We start from the raw sequence: 16,870 nt of genomic DNA on the forward strand, positions 1-16,870 counted from the left end.
AAAATGTATAAAACAGTAAATATCACAGTAAATGTTGAAATTGACAAATGAATAATAAATGTTAATCTTTAGGAAGCAACTGTTTTACCTGATTAGAACATCTTTACTTTCTATCCGAAATAAGTCTATTTGGGGAATGTGATTGTTCTGTAATTAACCACAGTTGATCCTCAAATCCCTTAATCCTTGGGAATATTTGCATAAAGCATTTACCTTGGTTTTTGTGTAATTGTGCGTGTCTGTGTGTGTGTGTGTAATTGTGTTTGTTTGTGTTGTATAATATGAATTTGAGATTCCGCTGTTTTGCTACATATTCTGTTATATTATTACCATACATTCAGTGAAATATAATTTGTACAACTAATAACCTTGTAGGGGGCTCATTGCTGATCTACCCAACACAGGGCCGGTGCAAGGCACCGGAGCGCCCCAGGCGAGTCGGGGTGGGGGCGCCCCGGTGCCGGGGGGGGGGGGGGGGAGGTTGGTACCTGTGTAAAAAAACTTGCGTCCCCGGCGTCCCTGCTGAGTGCTGGTGTGTGCAGGGGTGTCCGTGCCGCCGGCGCTGTTATTGTGTATAAGCTTGTCGCGGCCGGCGGGGTCCCTACACTGAATAGAAAATAACTAGCGCTTCCCGCGCCGCCGCGCGCAAAGCGTTAGTTATTTTCTATTCACTGTAGGGACCCCGCCGGCCGCGACAAGCTTATACACAATAACAGCGCCGCAGGTTCCCTCGGCGGCACGGACACCCCTGCACGCACCAGCACTCAGCAGGGACGCCGGGGACGCAAGATTCTTCACAGGTACCACAGTGCTGGGGGTGAGGGGCGAACTGCCGCCCTCCAGGTGCCGGCGCCCTAGGCAAATGCCTAGAGCTGCCTAGTGGTGGCGCCGGCCCTGACCCAACACAACCTCTAGTGTATATTGTCACACTTTATGGGCATCATTCTGGTTCACTCGCAAAAACAAATGATCTCTCTAATGGACAAAACCATGTGCACTGCAGGTGGGGCAGATGTAACAGGTGCAGAGAGAGTTACATTTGGGTGTTATTTTGTTTCTGTGCAGAGAAAATACTGACTGCATTACTTTTACACTTTACACTGCACTCTAGATATCAGTTTGAAGTACAAGCCCCACCCAAATCGAACTCTCTCTGCGCATGTTACATCTGCCCCCCCTGCAGAGCAGCATGGTTTTGTCCAGTAGAGAGAGAATTTGCTTTTGCGAGTGAACCAGAATAAGGCCCAATATCCCAAGTACAGTAGCGACACATTTCTTTATTATTTTTATGTGATGTATTTTTGTCAGCGCTTGCGCTGGTCGGTGTATAGGTCCGTGTCCCCCCTTAGGATGTAAAACAAAAAAAATTTGATTATTCCCAACAAATTTTTTTTATACCGTGCTAATAAATAATTTAATATTAAAAAAAAAGATTTCTTGCCGGTTACAAATAGTATTTCCTAAAAGGCTAATAAATTATTTCTGGTTAGTAAATTTCGCCAGACGGAATTAGCATTTTTGCTGACAAATTTATTGAATGTCTTGAAATGTTTGATCATTAAGGAGCAAGTAACTGATACACATTGACAAACACATATTCCACAGCAATTAGTGCACCAGGAACAATTTACATACTGAATTTTTATACCAATAACCAAATTGCTTTTTATTTGCCGGTTTACAACTATTAACATAAAAATTATAGTATAAAGTTAAATATTATATATAAAAAAAAAATTCACTGATGTTGGACGATATCAAGATGGACCGTGACAATGATTTCAGAATTTTTTTTCTTGTTTTTGGCAACAGATTTTAAGTGCAATTTCAACATGAGATGTTTTATTTTACACCGTGTGGTACAGTAACAAAACGCGGCGCGGCTGGTCAGCCAGAAGAAACTCATCGTCATCGTTGTGGAGAAAATGTTCAATCAGTTTTAATTAAACCCCCAAAAAACTTATATACCTCATACCATTGATCTACAAATGTATTTATTTCCAGCTTCTCTGCTCTTGTAAATACAGGGATATATATATATTTCTTAAAATTATATTTACTTTATAAAACAGTTGTCCGATATTGGACCTCTTTTCCATACACGTCCACCATTTCCACCAGGTAGAGGGAGACCCCCCTGATTTCTGCATATTGCAAACCATCCGTAGCCAGGAGAGGCAGCTGCTTGGGGCCTCCAGAATCTTGGGGGTTCCCCTAAATTATGGATGACTGACTGAGAGGCAACTTGTTGAACTTAATGCAAACAGCAGGTGTTGAACTTCTAAGACGCCTCCTCCATATGTTCTAGAAAGGCGGTATTGGTGCAAGGGCGGTGGTGGGTGGGGCAGTAAGCTGACATTTTGCCTAGGGGGCTGGACAACCTGGCCCCATTTCTGCCTTTAGCCCTTCAGCAGAGTTTTATAAATGGCCAACGTCTACCAGCCAAGAGGCCAGTGGAGCTCCCATGGTGGTTCCCACAGTATTGGCTGTATATGGGGGCATGTTTGATTAAAGGAGGTGTCGTTCCTTTAAAGTTTCTCACATAGCCTCTGAAACTCAATGTACAGGGGTCCTGCTGCTTCCTTCTCTATTGCTTCATGTTTGGGATAAATAAAACAAATGATGTATATTCCACAACGGTGTTAGATAACTTGAATCATACGTCACAAGGATAACGACGCAGAAGTCACTGACACATAGAAGTCTTTCTCTTCCGTTCCGAACACGCTATGACATCACAGTGAAGTCCCCAAAGTCCTGAATGAAGATGTCCATTGTCAACCCGTGCCCTCTCAGTCACAGTACCCGTTTGCACCTCGGTAAGCAGTTCCCGGACAGACGTTGGGATGGCGTGATGCCGTCCTGTCCATTCCTTTTCAGAATAAAAAGTTAACCCACAACTTTCATATAATGGAACGGAGTTCAAGTCTCATGTCAAAACTGGGCATGGTCCACTTCATCTAACCAGGAAGCCGGGCTGGCAGGAAAGTCTGGGTATCCACCACTACTACCAGTAGAAAGGTCGGAATTCGGTCCACTTGCTCCTAATACTCTCATAGATGGGGGCAAGACCTGCCCACCTTGTGCCAGTATGCCCAAGCCAGCATCTGGGAATGCCAAACTTGGAATTAATGGCTGGTGGACTGACATGGCCTGTAACGAGGCTGGCGACTGTGGTACTCCATAGGGACTGTTAGATCTCAGGTCGTGATACTGGTCTGAGGATGGGATGCCGCCATGTTCCAAGGAAAATGCGCTGTTACTTCCGGCCGGTCTACCCAACACTGGAGATGCTTGGTTTAGGCTGTTGTAAATCCCATTGGAATGGCTCAGCTCAGACATGGTGGGTTCATCTGCAATAAGGATAATACAATGTGTAAGAATAGGCTGATTGTATAATACACCTGTCACTACTGTAACACCGTCCTGTAATGTACAGTCAGGGCCGGTGCAAGCCCCCCGCCCCAGGCAAAATCCCCTGCGCCGCCCACCACCGCCCGCCGGGGGGGAGGATGCGGACGATACTGCGGAGGCGGGGGGGGGGGTGGGGTTGCGGGCGATACTACTGCACTGAAATCCCCCCAGCAGGGAGCGGGCGGCGCGGGGGGGGGGGGGGCAGCGTTAATTAACGGGCGGGATGGGGAAGGGGAGAGGGAGGTGGATTACATACTCACCTGCTCCCCGCTCCTTTCAGGTACCTCTCTATGGTACCTCGGGGGCTCAGTACCGCCCTCCAGTGGCCGGCGCCCTAGGCAAATGCCTAGTCCTGCCTAGTAGTAGTAGTAGTAGTACGTTTATTTATAAGGCGCCACAAAGTGTCCGCAGCGCCGTACATAGCAAAAAAAAAAAAAAAAAATTACAAGGTAACGTACAGGGTGTGTAGAAAGATACAGTATAAATAGGGGTATAGCTGGTAAAACTAAAATCAGCATCAGTTCAGAAGTAGGTGTCAAAATAGTCAAGGAGACCGAAGATGAAGTAGAGGAAGGGAAGAACAGGACAGGAGCACAGGTGAGGTAATGAGGTAGGGTGAGTACGTGAGGAAGGAGGGCCCTGCTCATAAGAGTTAACATACTAAAAATAGGTGGGTGGACGAACGAAATACAATAGGATAAGTAGGAACGGAGGGGAACGGAGGCAGGATAGGAGGATCAAAAGAGGTTAGGAGGAGGGATAGGCTAGTCGAAAAAAGTGGGTTTTGAGGGAGCGCTTGAAGGAGGTAAGGGAATCAGATAGCCTGATGGGTGGCGGGAGGTTGTTCCAGTGCAGGGGGGCAGCGCGAGAGAAATCTTGGACACGGGAGTGGGAGGAGGTGATTAGGTGAGAGGTCAGTCGGCGGTCAGCGATGGAGCGAAGAGGACGGGAGGGAGTGTGGATGCCTAGTGGTGGAGCTGGCCCTGTGTACAGTACACTAAGCAGCTGTAGGTATGCTGATTGAATAATACACCTGTCACTACTGTATCACCGTCCTGTAATGTACAGTACACTGAGTGGCTGCAGGTAGGCTGATTGTATAATACACCTGTCACTACTGTAACACTGTCCTGTAATATACAGTACACTAAGTGGCTGCAGGTCGGCTGATTGTATAATACACCTGTCACTACTGTAACACCATCCTGTAATGTACAGTACACTAAGCGCTGCAGGTAGGCTGATTGTATAATACACCTGTCACTACTGTAACACCATCCTGTAATGTACAGTACACTAAGCGGCTGTAAGTAGGCGGATTGTATAATACACCTGTCACTACTGTAACACTGTCCTGTAATATACAGTACACTAAGCGGCTGCAGGTAGGCTCAGGGCAGCCGAGAGGGAGGGGGAGCGGGTACTAATTACCCGGGCCCTGGCTTGCTGGAGGGGCCCGGCAGGGGCCCTGGTCCGACCACTCCCGGACAGCAACAGCAGCACACACTTCTACAGCATGTGCTGTGCTGACAGCAGGCTCAGCATGAGTGTCTCACTGACAGCGTGAGAGCTCATGCTGAGCCTTCTGTCAGCACAGCACATGCTGTAGGTGTGTGCTGCTGCTGAGTTTAGAGTTTTTAGCATTTTCTTGGGGGTGTGGCCACACCTCCCACACTTAGACCACACCCCCAAATTTTACCGGGGCCCGGCATTCCTCTCGGCTGCCCTGGGTAGGCTGATTGTATAATACACCTGTCACTACTGTAACACCGTCCTGTAATGTACAGTACACTAAGCGCTGAAGGTAGGCTGATTGTATAATACATCTGTCACTGCTGTATCACCGTTCTGTAATGTACAGAACACTAAGTGGCTGTAGGTAGGCTGATTGTATAATACATCTGTCACTACTGTAACACCGTCCTGTAATATACAGTACACTAAGCGGCTGCAGGTAGGCTGATTGTATAATACACCTGTCACTACTGTAACACTGTCCTGTAATATACAGTACACTAAGCGGCTGCAGGTAGGCTGATTGTATAATACACCTGTCACTACTGTAACACCGTCCTGTAATGTACAGTACACTAAGCGGCTGCAGGTAGGCTGATTGTATAATACATCTGTCACTGCTGTATCACCGTTCTGTAATGTACAGAACACTAAGTGGCTGTAGGTAGGCTGATTGTATAATACATCTGTCACTACTGTAACACCGTCCTGTAATATACAGTACACTAAGCGGCTGCAGGTAGGCTGATTGTATAATACACCTGTCACTACTGTAACACCGTCCTGTAATATACAGTACACTAAGCGGCGGCAGGTAGGCTGATTGTATAATACACCTGTCACTACTGTAACACCGTCCTGTAATATACAGTACACTAAGCGGCTGCAGGTAGGCTGATTGTATAATACACCTGTCACTACTGTAACACCGTCCTGTAATATACAGTACACTAAGCGGCGGCAGGTAGGCTGATTGTATAATACACCTGTCACTACTGTAACACCGTCCTGTAATGTACAGAACACTAAGTGGCTGCAGGTCGGCTGATTGTATAATACATCTGTCACTGCTGTATCACCGTTCTGTAATGTACAGAACACTAAGTGGCTGTAGGTAGGCTGATTGTATAATACATCTGTCACTACTGTAACACCGTCCTGTAATGTACAGTACACTAAGCGGCTGTAGGTAGGCTGATTGTATAATACACCTGTCACTACTGTAACACCATCCTGTAATGTACAGTTCACTAAGCGGCTGTAGGTAGGCGGATTGTATAATACACCTGTCACTACTGTAACACCATCCTGTAATGTACAGTACACTAAGCGGCTGTAGGTAGGCAGATTGTATAATACACCTGTCACTACTGTAACACTGTCCTGTAATGTACAGTACACTAAGCGCTGCAGGTAGGCTGATTGTATAATACATCTCTCACTACTGTAAGACTGTCCTGTAATGTACAGTACACTAAGCGCTGCAGGTAGGCTGATTGTATAATACATCTCTCACTACTGTAACACCGTCCTGTAATGTACAGTACACTAAGTGCTGCAGGTAGGCTGATTGTATAGTACACCTGTCACTACTGTAACACTGTCCTGTAATGTACAGTACACTAAGCGCTGCAGGTAGGCTGATTGTATAATACACCTGTCACTACTGTAACACCATCCTGTAATGTACAGTACACTAAGTGCTGCAGGTAGGCTGATTGTATAATACATCTCTCACTACTGTAACACCGTCCTGTAATGTACAGTACACTAAGCGGCTGTAGGTAGGCTGATTGTATAATACATATGTCACTACTGTAACACCGTCCTGTAATGTACAGTACACTAAGTGCTGCAGGTAGGCTGATTGTATAATACACCTGTCACTACTGTAACACCGTCCTGTAATGTACAGTACACTAAGTGCTGCAGGTAGGCTGATTGTATAATACACCTGTCACTACTGTAACACTGTCCTGTAATGTACAGTACACTAAGTGCTGCAGGTAGGCTGATTGTATAATACATCTCTCACTACTGTAACACCGTCCTGTAATGTACAGTACACTAAGTGCTGCAGGTAGGCTGATTGTATAATACACCTGTCACTACTGTAACACCGTCTGATAGTATAATACAATAGAAGAGACCACAACAGCCACCATTGGAAGGATCAGTAAAAAATCTCCATGTGGACAGCAGTGAATCCCCTCTACGCCGTATTCTGCAGCCGTACAAGCTGTCCATCCCCTACACGTATGCTGGAGAAACAAATTAATTTCCTGCTGGGAATTTTAGCTGTAAAGGGAACAGTGGTAGCCAGGGTTTGGGAACCTCCTTATATTTTGGCCTTACGTTTTGTATCTGGGCTGGAGGAGTAAGATCAGCAGGACTACAGTATGTAACAGCACAAACAGTACAGAATCAGCGGCATCATACAGTAAGGGCTGTGGTGTCCGTACCTGTGAATGAGACCTCCGCGTCGCTGTCTGGTCCCTCTTCCTGGATACTGTCTTTGTCAGATTTTGAATTCCCCCTAGACCTCTTCATGTTTCTGAAATATTGCCCCCATCTCTGTCTGCCGGCGTCTTTTTTTAATCTTTTCTCCTTTGCTCTTCTGTTCTGGAACCAGACCTTTATATACAGTAATGGGAAAGGGGAAGCGGTGGCGTAATACATTAGCGTTACTGACCACAAAGAAATATACATTTACAGATAATTTCTACGTATATTAAAATAAAAGTTCATTTATAAATGCAATGTATTCAATTTGTTACTCATGAATGTCTAGTAGTAGCGAAATAAAAATAAATTTATTTTTATAGCACATAGGAGTGTGTAATTGTATACACACACATCCCACTGTGTAATTGTATATACACACACACACACATCCCACTTTGTAAAAAAGGAATTTTTCATTTCTGATAAATCCTGACGGTTTTATGGTATCATACCAGAGTGTTTTTAATTATATATCTGTTTCAGATCATTTTTATTGGTGGACCATTAATTTAAACGCAAATATAAATCTACTAAAATAATCCTTTTATCCACCTGCATACAAAAATACAAAATGGCCAAAGTAAAAAAATTGTATTTGTTTACAAAGTCCTTCAGAACATTTTCCTCCCTCGCCCTGAATTTAGGGGCTTTGGTTCTCAGTGGTTACTGAATGCAAATAAATCGTTGTTTATGCACATACAATGAATATACATTTTCTTATTAACATGCAGATCAGTCCTTACCTGCACCACTCTCATGTCCAGACCCGTCTCGGACGACAGCTGTTCTCTGACGTGCCTGGCAGGTTTCGGAGAGTTGTTATACGCATTTTTCAGTGTCTCTAGCTGCTTAGCGGTAATTGTTGTCCTTGGCCTTTTGGCTGTTGATTCTGCTTCTGAAATAAGTGGAAAATAAAGGCTTTATTAATTAAAAATTATACTTTTTTTGCATTTAAAGCATTATATGAAAAAAAGTTGAATAAATGAATATTTATTAGTATTATAATAAAAACAAAATAATTGTCAGACAATTCCTTTTTCATTTTTAATTTTATTTTGCAATAAATATTTTTCAATTTGAATGTGATACATAAGAATCTGAATTTGTTCTTCACTTGATTCTAGACCTGAGGGGATTTATGCTATGCTAGGTTTTTTTTCTCAGATTACCACCAGTAATAAATCTAAAAATGATATGACTAAAAAAAATACAATGTACAAATAGCTCTATTTAGCCAAGATCATCACAGAAGTTTAGATGGAAACAACATATGAACTTGTCACCAAAATCTCAGCATTAATTGTTACCCATCTAAAAAATTTTTTTACAGGATATGATTTTTTATTTAAGAAACAAAAACAAATTAAAAGTAAATTAAAATGAATCATTGTTTTTATAAAAACTTTTTTTTAATATATATAACTTTAATATTATAATAATAAAAAATAGGTTCAAATATTAAGAATCTTGAGCTACTTATACCCAAGAGGCTTGGAAAAATAAAAAAATGATAGAATTATTTTTATTTTGGAGAATTCCTCCTATTTTTTTTTATCTATTTTAATTATTTATTTTTGATCTATAATTGTATATAAATATTTGTTTTTACTTATTACTGACTTTTCCACAATATATTTTATATTTTAAGAGCAAACTAAAATTGAATTATTAAAATTATAAATGATTTATTACAATGTATATTTTTTTTATATCATCGACAATTGAGTATATTTATTATGGATTATGATATCAATAATTAATTTCAGCAGGAGTAGATTTGAGAGGTAAGTGGAAGACAGTCGAGTGTTGGGAGAAGGTATTATATGGCTTCAGAGAATAAAAAAATTAGAATTATTTTTAGGACAATCTAGTAAAAAAACAAACTGAAATTTTAGAAACTTTTTTCCTACCTTAAATTTTTTTCTTTTGTAATTTGTGCAGTTCCATAACATTATACATTCCTGTACAATATCTACAGGGGACTCTATGTAATATCACTTTTTATTTGTATCTTTTTTAAATGTGTGTAGCGAATATCTATATAAAGATGGTAACACAGAACAAGCAACGTCCGTTTGGGAAGTTGCACTGTAATTTCCCAATGAAACCAATCACATTCCATTGCCGCTAATCAGGGCATGCATGTAGTGTGTTCTGTAATCCTGTCAGAGGCGTAACTCTGGGAGACAATGGAGTCATCTGCCGCCGGGCTCATATTCCCAAGGGGGCACCTCTCCTCCACTGCTAGTTTGAATCAGTTAATTGAAAATTGTCAATATCGCTTCTGTGGCTGAATCCCCCTCCTAGCAGGACCATAGATGTCACACTGTTTTTTTTTTTTTAACATAATAATGTTGGGAGGGGGGGGGGGGGGGGGTTGTGCACACCAATGTTTATCTTGCCTCCGGGCTACTGGGATGAACTTACGCCACTGAATCCTGTCATTCACATGTCATTCGGGTTCTGTATGTGTTAATGTAAGCCGGGTATGTCAGAGCACAGGTCACACTGGAATGGGAATTTTGTATGAAATAGACGCAGAACTGGGTCACCCACATGTGATCTAGACTCCTATAAAGTGGTCACAGGGAGACCCAGACGCTGACATACAGGGAAAATGAGGCTCATGCCAGTATCTTGCATATTAGGCTCTGAATGTACCGGAACAATCTGAGTGTCCGCACTGTGCTGGGTCACCCTGACCAAGGAGGCAGAGACCGAGCACCCTGACTCACACACAAAGTGATCATTCCTACAGTATGGAAGCAGGAAAGGAACAACTGAGCCAGGTACCTCTCTGCTTGGCCGTCTCATAGTCCCCCTTGCAGACCAGTCTACTGTCCTCCATTAGGTAGAACTCATCCCCGGTGGCCAGTTGCCTCTTGCACACGATGCAGGAAAAGCAGTGCAGGTGGTACACGAACTCCTGTGCCCGACGCACCACCTGTGTGGGGGGGATTCCTTGTTGGCAGGCTGCACATTTTGTCCCAAATCTTCTGAAGGGAGGAAACAAAATCAGTTAGTAATATAAACAGCTGACCCACATATAGATCTTGTGCCTGGCGCAGGCGGCCATTTTGCTGGCCGGATCAGTCTTCAGCCTATGCCCACACTAGGTACTATAGCCATCCATCACTGAGACAAAAGTCACAATGAGGTAAGCTAAGCATGTGCCTTGTCCCGCAGTGTATGTCACCGTGACATGACGACAGGTACCATTCGTGCAGGACTGAGCAGCACAATATGGAGCCTCTGTATACACACCACAATAACAATAATAACTTACTTAAAGAAGTCGTCTTTGCAGTAGACGTTCTCCCCTCGGCTAAAGCACTTCTCAGCCAGCGGCACCTGGCAGTCGCTGCACTTCAGGCACTTACTGTGCCAGTGCCGGTCCAGTACCTTCAGGATGAACCTGTCCACAATGTGCTGATTGCAGCCGGCGCACAGGGGGATCTCTGCAACACAAAGAGTCACTGTGATGTCACTGCGCCAATGTACCCTGACGTAACCCACGTATAATATGGCAACCCAGCACACAGGGGGATCTCTGCAACACAAAGCGTCTGTGCGCCAACGTACCCTGACGTAACCCACGTATAATGAGTCATCCCAGCACATGGATGATGTAATGGTTAGCATTACCGCCTCACAGCACTGAGGTCATGGGTTCAATACCCACCATGTCCCTAACTGTGCGGAGTTTGTATATTCTCCCCGTGTTTGTGTGGGTTTACTCTGGGTACTCCGGTTTCCTCCCACAATCCAATAATATACTGGCAGGTCAATTGGCTTCCAACAAAATTAACCCTAGAATGTCTGTGTGTGCGTGTACATGTGGTAGAGAATATAGATTGTAAGCTCCTGTGGGGCAGGGACTGATGTGACTGTTCAACTATTCTCTGTAAAGCGCTGCGGAATATGTGTGCGCTATATAAGAAACTGGTAATAAATAAATAATAATCTCTGCAACACAAAGCGTCACTGTGATGTCACTGCGCCAACACACCCTGACATAACCCACGTATAATGTGTCATCCCAGCACACAGACTATACCAGTATATATACTGTATGTACAGAGTATATACACACTGTGTATGTGCATAGAGAATATATATACACTGTGTACAGTATATGTGTACATAATATATATATATACACTGTGTATGTGTGTATGAAATATATATATATATGTATATATATATAGTCCAATGGTCCGGCACTAATTATTTCTCACCGAGTGCCGCACCTCCAGACTTTTATATATATATTTATATATATACATATAGTGTGTGTGTGTGTGTGTATATATATATATATATATATATATATATATATATATATATATATGAATAATGTTGCTGTGCACACCTGATGACAGCATTACAGTGAGGAGGAGTATCTTCTGTCTGCAGGGCCCTTATTCTGATCGGTGCGGATATTCCCGCATGCGGACGGACCGCCGATGTTGATCGTCTGCGCATGTGCAGAGGTCACTCTGCGCATGTGCAGGCGATTTCGCCGCACGGATTCTTTATACGCCGCACAGGGGGCGTAGAGGGGCGTGAGGGGCTACTTAGCCTCATTACCCTATGCATACGCCCCGCGTTTCATGGGCGTTCCCATGCAAACGCGGGGCGTATGCATGGTAATGAGGCCGTGACGCGTGGGTACGGGGCGGGCATCTGACATCGCCGGATGTCAGCTGCCCGCCCCCATACATGATTTCACACGGACAAGTGTCCGTGTGGTCTTGTGTTGCGGGACCTGGTGGAGCGTGCGGCCCTGCATTCGATGTTCGGCGACCATCGAATGCAGGGGCTGCTCCCAAGACGGAGGAGGCGTATCCCCGTCCAATTTCATGCGGATCGCCACATATCCGCGTACGGACGGCAGGTGGCGATCCGTATGGAAGGCGGGGATTCGCCTGCACGGTCGCGGCCGCATATTCTGATCGGGCCGCACCGATCAGAATAAGGCCCTAGGTGAGATCCCCTCCCCCCTACAGACATCTGTATATGACACTGAGGCATTATCCTCAGGCTGCTGATAATTATATCAGTGGCGCTTACATGACCCTTATGTGCAGACCTCATTACACAAGAGGTGACCAGATTTGCAGATTTGACACTATACAGCAGTGTCTCCCTCTCACCTGATCACTATTATCATAATAAATCACCATTGTCACCACAAGTCACTGTTGTCACCACGAGGCACTACTGTCATAAAAAAAAAAAAACATTGTCACCACTGGTCACTATTGTCACCCCAGGGCACTACTGTCATCATGAATCACCATTGTCACCACTTTTCACTTTTGTCACCATAAATAACCATTGTCACCATAACTCACTATTATTATCATCATAAATCACCATTGTCACCACAAGTCACTATTGTCATCATTAGCCCCCATATAAAAAAAAAAAAACTAATCACACAAGTAACAAAAATAAAACACATTGGCCCTTTAAATTGAAAGAAGAGACCAGTAAATAACCATTGCACTGGTGGTGGCTGTAAACTGGTTTGGGCATCTGCATCTCTAGATCTGGGGGCACACTTGAGAACAGCTCAAGGCACACTAGTGCGCCACGGCACAGTAGTTGAAAAACACTGTCATACATAAACAACCATGGTCACTATTATCATAAATCATCAACATCACCACAAGTCACTATTGTCACCATGGGGCCCTTCTGTCATCAAACATAATTAACCATTGTCACTATTATCATCATAAATCACCATTGTCAATTTGTCACACTGATGTCACCATTGGGCACTACTGTCATCATAAATAACCATTGTCACCACTTTTCACTATTGTCACCATAAATAACCATTGTCACCATAAGTCACTTTTATCATCATAAATCACCATTGTCACCACAAGTCCCTATTGTCACCATGGGGCCCTACTGTCATCATACATAAATAACCATGGTCACTATTATCATAAATGACCAATCTCACCACATGTCACCATTGTCACCATGGGGCCCTACTGTCATCAAACATAAATAACTATTGTCACCATAAGTCACTTTTATCATCATAAATCACCATTGTCACCACAAGTCCCTATTGTCACCATGGGGCCCTACTGTCATCATACATAAATAACCATGGTCACTATTATCATAAATGACCAATCTCACCACATGTCACCATTGTCACCATGGGGCCCTACTGTCATCAAACATAGATAACTATTGTCACCATAAGTCACTATTATCATCATAAATCACCATTGTCACACTGATGTCACCATGGGGCACTACTGTCATCATAAATAACTATTGTCACAACTTTTCACTATTGTCACCATAAATAACCATTGTCACCATAAGTCACTATTATCATCATAAATCACCATTGTCACACTGATGTCACCATGGGGCACTACTGTCATCATAAATAACTATTGTCACCACTTTTCACTATTGTCACCATAAGTCCCTATTATCATCATAAATCACCAATGTCACCACGAGTCACTATTGTCAGGATAGGGCCCTACTGTCATCACACTTAATTAACCATTGTCACCATAAGTCACTATTATCATAAATCCCCATTGTCACACTGATGTCACCATGGGGCACTACTGTCATCATAAATACCCATTGACACCACAGGTCACTATTGTATCTATGGGGCACTACTACCATCATAAATAACCATTGTCACCACGAGTCTCTATTGTCACCATAAGTCACCATTGTCACCACATGTCACTAGTGTCACCATGGGGCTCTACTGTCACCATAAGGCACTATTATAATAAATCACCATTGTCACAAGTCACTATTATCACCACCAGGGGGACGCACATCTGCGCATGTGCAGACGCAGGGTGCCAGCGGTGTTCACCGACACACTTGCACCTAGTAGTGCGAGAGGGGGGCATAGCCCATGGGAATGCCCAGCATTCCCAGGGCAATCTGGGCATGGTGTGTGGGGGGGTAAATAATGGTATATAGTGGTATATGGTGGCACATAGTGGTATATAATGGTATATGGTGGTATATGGTAGTATATAATGGTATATAGCTGTGTATAATGGTATATAGTGGTATATGGTGGTATATGATGGTATATAGTAGTATATGGTGGTATATGGTGGTATATGATGGTATATAGTGGTATATAATGGTATATGTTGGTATATAGTGGTATATAATGATATATAGCTCTGTATAACGTTATATAGTGGTATATGGTAGTACGTAGTGGTATATATTGGTATATGGTGGTATATAATGGTATAATGGTGGTATATAGTGGTATATAATGGTGTACAGTGTTATATAGTGGTATATAATGGTATAAAGTGGTATATAGTGGTATATAGAGGTATATGTTGGTATATAGTGGTATATGGTGGAATATAGTGGTATATAATGGTATATAGTGGTATATAATGGTATATAGTGGTATATACTGTAATGGTATATGTTGGTATATGTTGGTATATAGTGGTATATGGTGGTATATAATGGTATATAATGGTATATGGTGGTATATAATGGTATATAGTAGTATATGGTGGTAGATAATGGTATATAGTGGTATATGGTGGTATATAGTGGTATATAATGGTATATGGTGGTATATAATGGTATATGTTGGTATATAGCGGTATATAATGGTATATGGTGGTATATAATGGTATATAGTAGTATATGGTGGTATATAGTGGTATATGGTGGTATATAGTGGTATATGGTGGTATATAATGGCACATAGTGGTATATAATGGTATATGGTGGTATATGGTAGTATATAATGGTATATAGCTGTGTATAATGGTATATAGTGGTATATGGTGGTATATGATGGTATATAGTAGTATATGGTGGTATATGGTGGTATATGATTGTATATAGTGGTATATAATGGTATATGTTGGTATATAGTGGTATATGTTGGTATATAGTGGTATATGGTGGTATATGATTGTATATAAAGGTATATAATGGTATATGATGGAATATAATGGTATATGTTGGTATATAGTGGTATATGGTGGTATATGATTGTATATAGGGGTATATAATGGTATATGTTGGTATATAGTGGTATATAATGGTATATGTTGGTATATAGTGGTATATAATGGTATATGTTGGTATATAGTGGTATATAATGGTATATAGCTCTGTATAACGGTATATAGTGGTATATAGTAGTACGTAGTGGTATATATTGGTATATGGTGGTATATAGTGGTATATAATGGTTTACAGTGTTATATAGTGGTATATAATGGTATAAAGTGGTATATGGTGGTATATAGTGGTATATAGAGGTATATGTTGGTATATATGGTGGAATATAGTGGTATATAATGGTATATAGTGGTATATAATGGTATATGTTGGTATATAGTGGTATATAATGGTATATAATGGTATATGGTGGTATATAGTAGTATTTGGTGGTAGATAATGGTATATAGTGGTATATGGTGGTATATAGTGGTATATAATGGTATATAGTGGTATATGGTGGTATATAGTGGTATATAATGGTATATAATGTTATATGGTGGTATATAATGGTATATAGTGGTATATAATGGTATATGGTGGTATATAGTGGTATATAATGGTATATAATGGTATATAATGGTATATGGTGGTATATAATGGTATATAGTATTATATGGTGGTATATAGTGGTATATGTTGGTATATGGTGGTATATAATGGTATATAATGGTATATGGTGGTATATAATGGTATATAGTAGTATATGGTGGTAGATAATGGTATATAGTGGTATATGGTGGTATATAGTGGTATATGGTGGTATATAATGGTATATGGTGGTATATAATGGTATATAATTGTATATAGTGGTATATGGTGGTATATGGTGGTATATAATGGTATATGTTGGTATATGGTGGTATATAATGGTATATAATGGTATATAATGGTATGTGGTGGTATATAGTGGTATATAATTTTATATAGCTGTGTATAATGTTATATAGTGGTATATGGTGGTATATGGTAGTATATAATGGTATATAGTCTTATATAATGGTATATAGTTATATATGGTGGTATATAACGGTATGTAGTGGTATATGGTGGTATATAGTGGTATATAATGGTATATAGTGGTATATAGTGGTATATAATGGTATATAATAGTATATGGTGGTATATAGTGGTATATAATGGTATATAGCTGTGTATAATGTTATATAGTGGTATATAGTGGTATATAATGGTATATAGTGGTATATAGTGGTACATAATAGTATATAGTAGTATATGGTGGTATATAATGGTGTATAGTAGTATATGGTGGCATATAGTGGTATATGGTGGTATATAACGGTATATAGTGGTATATGGTGGTATATAGTGGTGTATAACGGTATATGGTGATATATAATGGTATATAGTAGTATAT

General features: G+C 41.5%; 1 protein-coding gene across 1 annotated transcript in view; it reads right to left on the reverse strand.

The window, feature by feature from the left end:
* Positions 1-1,622: 1,622 nt before the first annotated feature.
* Positions 1,623-16,870, reverse strand: part of LHX3 (LIM homeobox 3) — a 20,287-nt gene continuing 5,039 nt past the window's right edge. The window contains exons 2-6 of the mRNA XM_083160472.1: positions 10,721-10,892; positions 10,228-10,430; positions 8,178-8,329; positions 7,392-7,563; positions 1,623-3,353 (exon numbers count right to left, since the gene is read on the reverse strand). Coding sequence (XP_083016598.1) covers positions 2,935-3,353; positions 7,392-7,563; positions 8,178-8,329; positions 10,228-10,430; positions 10,721-10,892 — 1,118 coding nt within the window. The 3' untranslated portion in view covers positions 1,623-2,934. The remainder of the gene's footprint in view (positions 3,354-7,391; positions 7,564-8,177; positions 8,330-10,227; positions 10,431-10,720; positions 10,893-16,870) is intronic.

The sequence above is a fragment of the Crinia signifera genome, chromosome 9 (genome assembly GCF_055691185.1).
Source record: "Crinia signifera chromosome 9, ASM5569118v1, whole genome shotgun sequence".
Taxonomy (NCBI): Eukaryota; Metazoa; Chordata; class Amphibia; order Anura; family Myobatrachidae; genus Crinia; species Crinia signifera.